Genomic DNA, 11,353 nt, shown 5'->3' on the forward strand with positions numbered 1-11,353 from the left:
AAACAAAAGATTCATGAAGCGAAGCTTCGTGAGGAACGACGACTGCTGGAAAACCTCAAAGCTGAAAAAGACCAAATGTTTCTGGAAATGTCCTTAAAGATTGAGTTCCTGCAAAACGGCGAACAACTTCTGAAAGAAGAATTGACTCAGCTCAGATGTTCTTACAGTGAACTGAACTGTCGATATGAAAACGACGTTTCTGAACTGAAGCAAGAAGCTGAAAGATATCAGGAGGAGCTGAGACAGGAGAAACACTCTAACACTGAAAGAGAGAAGGAAAATCTGCAGCTCATCAAAGACCTGAGAGCCGAGAAGGTGGAGCTCTCCCTAAATAACATCACATGGAGAAAAGATCACATGGAGAAAATAGAGGAGGACAAAGTGATTCTGGACACCATGAGAGCTGAATATACCATCCTCCAGGAAAACAAGACAACAGAAATCCAATTCCTGCAGGACAAGGAGAGGAGCATCCAGGCTGAGCTGGAGGAAGTAAAAGGTTTATACCAAGAGCTGAACTGTCGGTACGAAACCGAATTAACGGCATTAAAACAACAGGCAGATCAACACAAGGAGGAAATCAGACGTGTCCAAAATGACCTGGAAACAGCAAGAAATGATTCACTGCTGGCTGACACACTGAGAGCTCAGGAAGAAGATTTCCACCAGAAACAACTCACAGTTCCCCAAGACATGGAGAAAGACCATCAGAACCAACCGGACCCGGTCAAAGTGTCAGAGGTTTCTGCTGAGGAGGAACTCTCAGGAGAACCTGTATCTGGTTGTTCCACCGATCCACAAACCTCAGAAGAGACCAAGGTCTCTGGAGAAACTGTCCAGGAGAATTTGGACCAACAAAACCTCCGGGACCAACAAATCCTCCGGGACCAACAAAACCTCCGGGACCAACAAAACCTCCGGGATTTGTTGGCTCAAATCCTGGAGGACCGCAAAAAGAAGAAATCCAAAATTTCCTTCTGGAAAAAGATCCAAAACGTTCTGCGGTGGAAGAAGCCAAAACACAAACAGAACAGTGAAGAACATCCAGAACAGGCCTGAAGTTCTGGATTGTGATATTTAGAGGAGGAGAAAGACGTGCAGGAGTCGAACCGAGGACTGGAATCGAACGTGTGGAGGTCATAGCCTCCATGACGCCAAATTTAAAAAGTTTTTCCCCTGTTGACAAACTAGAAAATAGATCCCTTCCCGACCCAATTGGAAAAAACGAGGGCAGCACGGTGGTGCAGCGGTTAGCGCTGCGCCTTCACAGAGACCATCTGTGTGGAGTTTGCATGATCTCCCCGTGTTTGCGTGGGTTTTCTCCGGGTGCTCCGGTTTCCCCCCACATCTCCTAAAACATGTCGGTCAGGTCAGTTGGTCGCTGCAAATCGACCCAAAACAATTTCAGAAACTCCAAACCATAAAGTTCAGTTTTATTGTTAAACTGGTCAGATTAACTGGTCAGTTTTATTGTTAAACTGGTCAGATTAACTGGTCAGTTTTATTGTTAAACTGGTCAGATTAACTGGTCAGATTAACTGAATTAGCCAAATGTTACGTTTTGCCCTTTTCCCTTCACTGGTTTAGAGCCACAACAACACTGGGCTCAATTTTATAGCAACGTATTGATTTAAGAGTTAAAATATTTTCTTTTAATAATAATAATGATTTCTGTTTATTTTCACTGTACTTTGTGCTTTTAATGGTTTGACCTTTAGTTGACCTTTTCTACTCACTTTTTATATTAAATTGCACTGAATTGTAGCTCATTAAACTGTTTAAACCTGTATTTTAAAAAGATTATAAAAAGGATCATGCAGTGGCTGTTTTAGTGTGACTGTGGCTCAGCGGGTAGAGTGGTCGTCTTGTGACCAGAAGGTTGCAAGTTCGATTCCAGCTTCCTCAGCCACATGTTGAGCTGCCCCAGGGCGGGGCACTTAGTGACAAGTTGCCCCCCGACCTGCATGTGAATGTGACTGTAGTGTGAAAATCTTTGAGTGTCAACATGACCAGCAAGGATCAACACAAGTTCAGTTCATTCTCCTGTTTTTGTTTGATAAATCCTGTTTATGTTTTTATACCAAACATTAAAAGCTGATTTAACAGGTTTGGATTTCTTCAGGTTCCAGGATGTTAATTGAAGATTAGAGTTTAATCTAATCATAATTTAATACTCTGGACCATGAAGAAGCTCAAACTTGTTTTATCTGGTTTGTTTGTTATAAGAAAAAACATTTTTATCAGAAATAACAGTTACTGTGAGATCTTTCCGTTAGTCTTTATTTATAAATACAGATTGAAGATAATATAAGAAACTTAACAAAAAAGTGCAATTTAATATGAAAAACTGTAGAAAAGGTAAAAAGAAGAAGAATCTATGAAAGCATGAAAACAGAGAATTTAATCAGAAATCGATTCTTAAATCAATACTTTGTAATAAATATAAAGCCTTTTTATTGTCTGCTTGTATAAAAGAGAAGGAAAAGGGGCTAAGAAATGCCTAATTCAGTTATTTTGTTAACCAGATTTATAGTAAAACTGTAAACGATGTTTTATTTAGGACGTTACTTCTAGGTTTTGTTTGTCAACCTGGGTTCAATTCCCAGTCCTGGGGAATCAGCTGCACGTCGTTTCCTTCTCTCTCCTCCCAACTTCCTGTTCAGCCTGTTAAATAACGGCCTAAAAAACTTTATTAGAGCCTAAAAATCTTTTTAAAAAACTAAAAAGATTCATTTCACCTCACAGCTGGACCAAAGGTCAGAATCTGTTTCCTCATCTTAACAAACAACTTTCTTCCTCTCTCTCATTTTAACAGGTTACTTCATATTTACACACACACACACACACACACACACACACACACACACACATCCCCTCCATGGGCTGCCACCTTATCGTGGTGGGGGGGTTTGAGTGTCCCAGTGATCCTAGGAGTCTTGCTGTGGGGGCTTCATGCCTCTGGTTGGGCCCCCCAGTGCAGACGGGTCCAAGGTGAGGAACCAGACCAAGTGCAGCCCAAAGATCCTGATGATGAAAACGACCATTGGAAACAGTGGTTCTGCTGGCCCCTACATGAGGCCCCACCCTGGAGCCAGGCCTGGGGGGGGGCACGTTGGGGAGCATATATACATACATATATGTATGTATATACATATATGTATGTATATACATATATGTATGTATATATATATATATATATATATATATATATATATATATATATATATATATATATATATATATATATATATATATATATATATATATATATATATATATATATATATATATATATATATATATATATCAACCATAGCTGCCATGGTAAATTATTACTGATTAGTAATTAAATTATTACTGATAACTATTGTCAGTAGTCCCTAACATTAATATGATCAGGCAGCATGTAATAATATACATATATGTTTTATTGTTATAAAGGCTGAGCCAAGAAAATTTATGTCTGTATGAAACAAGTAGCCCTTCATGTTACTCTGGACCCGTGAAGCAGCTCCCAGTCTGTCAACTGCGTTGCCTGTAGGGATTTTTTATGTCCAGCAGGTGTCAGTATTCAGTGACGCAGTACCGACATTGTATCAATACAGTTTTTCTATGGGTCGAAACGATACAGGACGTCTCATTTACCCATCACTAAATATTAGCATTTTATTATACAAATAACTTTTTTTTTTTTTGCATATTTTACAGGTCTATTTGCTCCAAATGATTGAATAAATACCAAAACCACCCACAGTTTTCACTTTTTATATATTTACTTTATTACCTTTAAAAGTGATGCATAAAGTTTGGGCTGTTTTCTCATATTATTCTGTTTTCTCAGGATTTCTGCTCCTAATAAAGGAAAATTAAACAATGTGTTGGTTTCATATTTATAAGCTTCACCAAATCCTAAACATGATTTTGCCTCAAACCATAACCAGACCTCCCTCATCATCATTTGAGAAGAAATTACAACGTCTTTGATTTAAATTTCAGGGTCAAGACTTTGCTTGTTTTCTTTATTATTCAGAGATGTCACTGTTTATCTTCCACATAAATCATAAAAAAGGAACCAAAGTTTAAAAAGACTATCAGTGTCTGGATGACAGTAAGGATGTTTACCAAAAAAATAACATAAAACAACAAAGAGGAAGATTTACTGAAGTCTTTATCAGGTAGAAAACATCCAAAAATCTAAATAAAACAGACTTCCTGTTGATTTGTGAAGCCACTTTATAACCCAAATCGTTGGTTAATCCACCCAGCAGGTAGCGGTACAAAATGGATTGAAAAGGGAAAACAGGAGACAGTTTGTATTTTTTAATGAGTGTGTAAATAAAAACGTTTTTGGGAATGTGTGCATCCGCTCCTCTTCCGATGCAGTGAAACGTGTTTGAGATCCGTCTGAAAGTCAGTTTTTACTCAAATATCAAACTTCTCCTCACAGACGATGTGTCCGTTCTCTTCGTAGTCCTCCCGCATCACCACCATCTCGTCGTAGTCTGGACTGTGAGCCAGCAGCTTCCCTCCTTCCCAGGAATAACAGACGGGACTGGAGAACAGGAACACAGTCACAGACTTTAGGACCAGAACCACAGAGGCTCAGCAGCTGGTTCCTCTGCTACACGATTCACACTCTTGAGTTCCTCCACGTTTTTCCACTTTAACCCCACTTCAACTCCAATCCAACCCTAATTTCTGTTTTGAACTTTGACCTGGGCCTTATTTGTTAGCGTTTTAATGGCAGCTCAGCATCATAAGCACCGTTCTGTTCGGACCTTCTGGAAAAAACTGAGGCGCCTTACTTTTCAGGCAGGAACACGTTCACAGGTAGGTGGGCGGGGACAAGGGACCGAAGCTCCGCCTCCAGTCGCTCTCTAAAACCAGGAAACAGCGAGTTTCCTCCGGTCAGGACGATGTTCTGGTAGAAGTGGGGGTGCATCTCTAACAAACAAAATCAATCAATCAATCAATCAGGTTTGTCTGTACAGCACATTTCAGCAACAGTTTAAAATGGCCGCTGTCCTGCAGTTTTTAGATGTGCCTCAGGTACAAAACACAGGAATGAAACGGCTGAATCACTTCCTCCTGGTGTAGATCAGTTCTCCAGAGCCTTAATGACCTAATTATTCTGCAGCAGAGGCACATCTAAAAGTTGCAGGACAGCGGCCCTTGAAGACTGGAGTTGGAGACCCCTAAACATCATCTGGTCAACATTTTTAAAGTCATCAATACAGATAACATATTGGTCAGCGTTCCAGTGATTATGTTTTTAAAACAAATCTAACCAGGTGGGATTTAAATCTAGATTTAAAGGAGCTCAGTGTTTCGGCTGTTTTGCAGTTTTCTGGAAGTTTCTTCCAGATTTGTGGTGCATAGAAGCTGAATGCTGCTTCTCTAGATCTGTGGTGTCCAAACATTTTGTAAAATAGGTCAGAATCCCAAAGTGGAAAGTATTCAGTAGTCATATTGCTTTTCCAACTTAAAACATAAAATAATTTTGTTGTGAATTTTGCAATATTTTTAATAAAATAAAGTGCTTTTTTCTTTGTTTTAATAAAAGGAGGAAAGTTTTCTAACTTTTTTGTATTTTCTTTCCACTTTTGTGGTCTAGAAAATCTTTTAGTCTATTTCCCAGGTACAAAAATGTCAACTGTCTTAAAAAAGAAAATCCTTCTACAAACCAGATCTAATGATGGATCTTTTTTTTATTAAGTCGCTGGATGTTTATAACTCTGCTTAATATGAAACTAAAATTAAAAGAAATATCTTTCCACACTTTCCATTAAATAAAGTATTTTACCTTAGTTTAGTTTTGTCTGCTCTCTCGGGATTTGTTTTGTTTACTAAAATTTTATTGATATACTTTGTACCATATTTTTAATATATTGCTAATAAGCAATAAAAATACATTTGGCATTTAAATTTGTCAATGAAATTCTAAAAAAGTAACAAAAGAAAAGACCAAATTGGTAAGATTCTTGAACTGCAGTTGTGGCCACACAAAATTGTTCCAAGGGCCACAAATGGCCCCCAGGCCACACTTTGGACACCCCTGCTCTAGATCTGCAAATCCTGGACATGTTCTTCAGGTGATTAAAGGCTGACTTTCTAACCGTCTTTATGTGACTCTGAAGGTTCACAGACATGTTTATGTTACATTTTGACTGGATTTTAATTTATTTTCAGTTCTGACATCCAATTTGAACCACAAACCTTCTGGCAGTGACTGGACCGAGTCAGCGATGGCCTCCGGGATTCCCATCTCCTGGATGCCGATGTCCGATGGATGGAAGAGCATCTCCGGGACCGCGAACCGCTCGTTGGCCAACCGCAGTGTCTGCTCACCCGTCTTGTACTTTCCGCTGAAGACCATTTCTTCCTGCGGCTGCAGGGCGGAGAAAACGTGGAATTAGATCTGAACTGCTCTCACAGAAACATCAGAACTCCCCCCAGAGTGAAAAGAACCAGAACCAACTGGTTCAAAGGAAAGACTCATCCAAACATTTTGTTTTTGCTATCAAAAGAAATTAGAAATTTTAAATATTTCTACATTTTAAAGTAGAGTAATAAAGATGAAAGTGTGGCAGTTTGCTGCCCTGAATCAAGACAGAAATGTATGGAGCTACATTGGGGCCATAAAGTTTGTTTAAAAAAATTTTTTTTTCTTCAAACTGAAAAATAAGTCTGAAATTGAAAAAAAAAAAAAGTTTAAAACTACTTTTTAGATACAAAGTTTTCTTCTGTTTCTAATATTTTCTCTGTTTTCTTTGAAGATGAGGCTTCATAACTGACAAAAATATTTCCAGCTGTTGCATTCAAGACCCATGGGAACTGGAAATGTCTTTAAAACATTATCAATATTCTGTTTATGTGATTGGTTTTGAAAATTAAATGTAATAAAAATTGAATTAAAAAATTACTTTTTAAATTTTTTTTTCCTATTTTAAATCTTATTTTTTAAAATGTGAAACTCAAATTTTCAGTTTCAAAGTGATTTAAGTCATTTTTTCCCCAAACGTTTTTGGCCACAGGCTTTCTAAATTCAGATATAAAATCATTTGTCTGACAACTGAAGCTTTGTTCCAACTGGTTCGCCAACAAGGCAAAAAAATCTACAACAAAATGACAAAATAAAATGAATAAATCAAGTGAAAAAGGTATAATTCTTATACTTTAAAAATATTAGGATGTTTCTGGAGATCAGTCTCACCTTACAGAAACCTTTTTTGATGGCGCTGAAATCTGGAAGAACGTAATCCCTCATTACAGTGTTTTCTTCCCCTTTCATCCTGAAAGACAGAACAACAGAAAGTGAGATGGATCGAGACGTTACGGGTTTGGTTCCAGTAAAATGTGGAGAAACATCGGTGTGCCTCACTGTGCGATCTCCATGTCCTTGTAGAACTGCTGAGAGACGTAGCAAACGTCTTCCTTCACCTGGTTGATCACATACGTTTCATCCATCACGTGTAGCTGACTGCAAAATTAAGAGAACACACATGGCTATGGAGCTAACATGGGGCCAAAAAGTGAATTCATGGCGCTAATTTAGCTCCATACTATTGAGCTAATTTTAGCTCAATACAGAGGAGATAAATTTGAGTAATAAAGTTTGTTTAAAATATGTTTCTTTTTTTAAACTGGAACAAAATGATATGAAACTGAAAAAAATAGTTTGGAACTTAAAAAACTGACACTAAAAAAAATTCCAAACTTTTTCCCCCACATTTTTTTTATTACCGTAGACATTTTGACTGATCACATAAATGTAAAATGCGGATTATATTTTAAAGACAATTTCAGTTCCTATGGTTCCTGAATGCGACATCTGGGAATATTTTGTTGTGTTATGATTACTCATTAATTTTATCACCCCACAGCAAAACAGAGCCACAAGTTTGAAATTGAAAACAACTCTTGAATCTGAAAAATAGTTTTGAAGTTTTTGTTTAATTTTTTTTTTTTTTTTAAATGCAACAAACTTTTCAGCACCAATTTGACTCCATACATTTTTGCTGTGTAATCTGTAATTTTTCCAAACAAATTCTATAGTTCCACCCACTCCATCTCATCTGAGGTCCTTCCTCCAATCCAAAGATGGACAGATATTTTTAAATTAAGAACAAAATCTAGAATCTGAAAAGTACTTTTGAACATTTTTTTGTTTCAAAGTTTTTCAGTTTCATACATTTGGTGCCAATCTAGTGCCATACTTTTTCTATTCCGTGTTATCATTTTTCAAAACCAATTCCACAGCAGTTTTGAACCTTTTTCAGGTTTTTTTAGTGTAAAAATATTTTTTGCGATTTCAAATCCCTTTTTTTTTTTTTACAGTTTAATTTTTTCAGTTTCAATTTTTTTTCAATTTCATATCTTTTTATTTGAACTAACTTTATAGCTCCATTTTTTGTTATTGCATGTTGTCATATTTCAAAACTAATTCCACAGTAGTTTTTAACTTTTTTTCAGTGTTTCTATGTAAAAATAACTTTCAGCTTCAAATCTTTTTTTTGCAGTTTAGAATTTTTTTTTCTCCATTTCAAATATATATATATATATATTTTTTTTCAACTTTATATCTTTTGTTTTCCAGCCTCAAAAGTAAAAAAAAAAAAAATTAACAGTTTTTTGACCCCAATTTAGCACCATACATATTACTTAATCAACACAAAGGGTTGCTGCTGTAAGAATCCCTCTCCGTACCGGTATGAGATTATCTCCTTCAAGTGATTTGTGAGCAGTTTTCCTCCCACATTGATCCTGAAAAGTGAAACAAAGAAACAAGCTCCTGTTAGCGCCCCCTGGTGCTGCTCTCTGTGTCATTTCCTCTAAAGGTCGCTGCTCTCTGACCTGCGGATGCCCTCCTTCAGCTTCTTACTGCGGCAGTAGGGGACGATGTGGGTGAAGGAGAATCCCGAGTCGACTAGCAGGCAGCAGAGCTCCGATGGCTTTGTGGTGAAGTAGTGATGAGCGCCGAGCGACCCGGCTGGAGGACAGCAAGGAGTTTTTAGCCAAAATGTTACAGGTACAAACCATAAAACAACTAAATTAGAAAGAATTTGTAATTTTGATCACAACCATCCATCAGTTTTCTATTGCTTCTGTTTGCAAACAGAATAACAAGCTGATAGGCTTTTTAACAAATACTTTTTCACTCCTACTTGAGTAATTTCTTGGACTTTTATACTTTTACTTAAGTAAAAATACATTAAAGCAGTTCTACTCCTACTTGAGTCGGTACTCTACCCTCCACTGTTAATGATTACGGTAATCAATTACTAAATTAGTTGACGATCATTTCAATAATCGATCAAAGCGACCGCCCTCCGGCTGAGACTCACCATTGATCCGCAGAGCCGACTGGAACTGGTATTCCTCAAACAGGATCTCGTTCATGGACTCCTGGATGGAGGAGAAGTTGAAGTATGGCTCTGTGATGATGATGCTCGTGTCTGGAAACTCCACCTGCTCAGGGAGAAAACACTCTCAGCTACAGCTTCTAAAAAACAGAAATCATTCAGCGGTTTTCTCTGTGTGGGTAAAAACAAAGCAGCATAAACAAACCTTAAACATCTCCTTTCCAAACAGGTGATCCCACACTTTCCTCTGGACATCCCAGTTGACCAAGTAACCCTGCAGACTCAGAGAACATTTTACCTCAATTTTGTTATTTCTTTATCAGTGGTGCCAGATATTTTCAGATTTATGCTCACCTTCTGAAAGGGCAGGATGTAAAAGAGACCTGAGGGATCTTTGATCTCATCCAGCTGGTTGGCTGTGAAAGTTTTTAATCTGGACGTCTTTGAGCGAAACTGACAGTTTGGGATTACGCTGAGAGGAGAGGAAAGAAGTCAGGATTATAACTGCTACATAAAACAAACATCCTTTTTATTACTTAGATATCTGATGAATCAAAGATCACATGTGGGGTTCATCAGGGCTACATTCTTGAGTTACTTTTATTCAATATGTAAAGTTCAGGTAATGAAGTAGAATGTCATCTCTCACCATACTTATGTTGATGATTGACATCTTTTTATATCTGGGTCACCACGTGACCACAAATGTTCCTCCAGATTCATTCTTAATTCAGTTTTAATTCAATTCCATTTATTTAGGAAGCACCAATTGACAACAAATGTACTTAACAGAAAAATAATTTCAATTTAATTGATCCTAGCTAACAAATGGGACAGCATTCTCTTGTTAGTTGAGTTTAGGTCTGGGCTTTGACTAGGCCCTTCTCACGCACGATCCGTTCCATTGTAGCTCTGAATGGATGTTCAGGGCTGTTCTCTAAATAACTGAATCAAACTAACTTAAATTTGTTTTCATTTTCACTCATTTACCCAAGGCTAAAATTACGATTCGGACATTCCCAGAAGTAGTTGAACTTAACGTTTCAACTACTTAACATTTGATTAATGATTATTGTACATAATAAGGAATTTTGATCAGTTTAAAAACATCGTAAAGCGCTGGGCAGACACGTTTATTCAATAACGGAGTGTAATAATAATGCATTTTATACCACCATATTCTCTTATTACAGGTTACACTCGCCCATAGGGAATGTGTTTGTTTGTAGCCGTGTGCTCACCTGACTTTGTCCTGACTGTAACCGATCTTCGCCCAGTAAGCTCCGTTATCCAGAACCAGCGTAGCCATCCCGGAGCCTTTGATTCAATAAATCGTCGCTTTATTTGTATTTATCCCCTAATTTACTAACAGCAACGCATTTTGGGATTTCCGCTAAAAAACAACTCCGGAAGGAAACACGACTCTCCGTTGGTTCCGCGTCTCTATTTTTCTGCAGCATGATCTTTTTTTCCCACCGGAGGCGCAAATGGTTGAGGCACTTGATTCATTGCCTAAGTTACTTTAATAAATGTTACTTAGGCTTTATTTGTTTATGTTTTTTTTTTACCTTGTTTGAATATGATTGACCAAGGAGGACAAGTTGTTCTGTGTTGCCCCGAAATTCCATCTCAGGGCAACACAGAACCATGAGCACACCTAATGGTCTACACCTGTTTATATCTAAATTCAGAGCGATAGCTGTGGCGTAAACCATGAAATACTATCTACATGATAACTTTTGGGAGGCATGACAGAAAAAAAATCCCCAAAGTTTTATCCTAGAGTCGCAAGCATAACCATGTGACGTTTGCTCTGCTCTGCTGGTACTTTAACTAGAAAGTGCTTTAATTGGGAAAGACTCATGTCTTCCTTAGACCTGGTATTAACTTGCATTCTGACTGATCTAATTATAAGAAAATCACCATAACAATTAAATTCCACAGGTCTGCTGATGTTTCTGTAACACTGCAGAAACTTTAATTCAATAATT

The 11,353-nt window shown here is 37.6% G+C and overlaps 1 protein-coding gene across 1 annotated transcript; it reads right to left on the reverse strand.

The window, feature by feature from the left end:
* Positions 1 to 3,984: 3,984 nt before the first annotated feature.
* Positions 3,985 to 10,842, reverse strand: actr6 (actin related protein 6). Its single transcript, XM_044125897.1, has 11 exons — positions 10,604 to 10,842; positions 9,717 to 9,834; positions 9,568 to 9,636; positions 9,345 to 9,468; positions 8,854 to 8,989; positions 8,707 to 8,763; positions 7,382 to 7,480; positions 7,214 to 7,292; positions 6,217 to 6,388; positions 4,806 to 4,944; positions 3,985 to 4,552 (listed from the first exon to the last, which is right to left on the reverse strand). The coding sequence occupies exons 1-11, from the start codon at positions 10,669 to 10,671 to the stop codon at positions 4,423 to 4,425; spliced, it is 1,191 nt and encodes a 396-aa protein (XP_043981832.1). The 5' UTR covers positions 10,672 to 10,842; the 3' UTR covers positions 3,985 to 4,422.
* Between the last annotated feature and the right edge of the window lie 511 nt (positions 10,843 to 11,353).

Source organism: Gambusia affinis, linkage group LG08 (assembly GCF_019740435.1).
Source record: "Gambusia affinis linkage group LG08, SWU_Gaff_1.0, whole genome shotgun sequence".
NCBI lineage: Eukaryota > Metazoa > Chordata > Actinopteri > Cyprinodontiformes > Poeciliidae > Gambusia > Gambusia affinis.

Bases quoted from the DNA above. Each gene is read 5' to 3' on its own strand.
- actr6 (XM_044125897.1), bottom strand. From the start codon at position 10,671: ATGGCTACGCTGGTTCTGGATAACGGAGCTTACTGGGCGAAGATCGGT. The intron at 8,764-8,853 runs GTCAGAGAGCAG...TTCACTTTTCAG, and splicing joins CTGAAGGAGGGCATCCGCAG to GATCAATGTGGGAGGAAAAC. The intron at 4,945-6,216 runs GTTTGTGGTTCA...TTTGTTTGTTAG, and splicing joins GGTCCAGTCACTGCCAGAAG to AGATGCACCCCCACTTCTAC.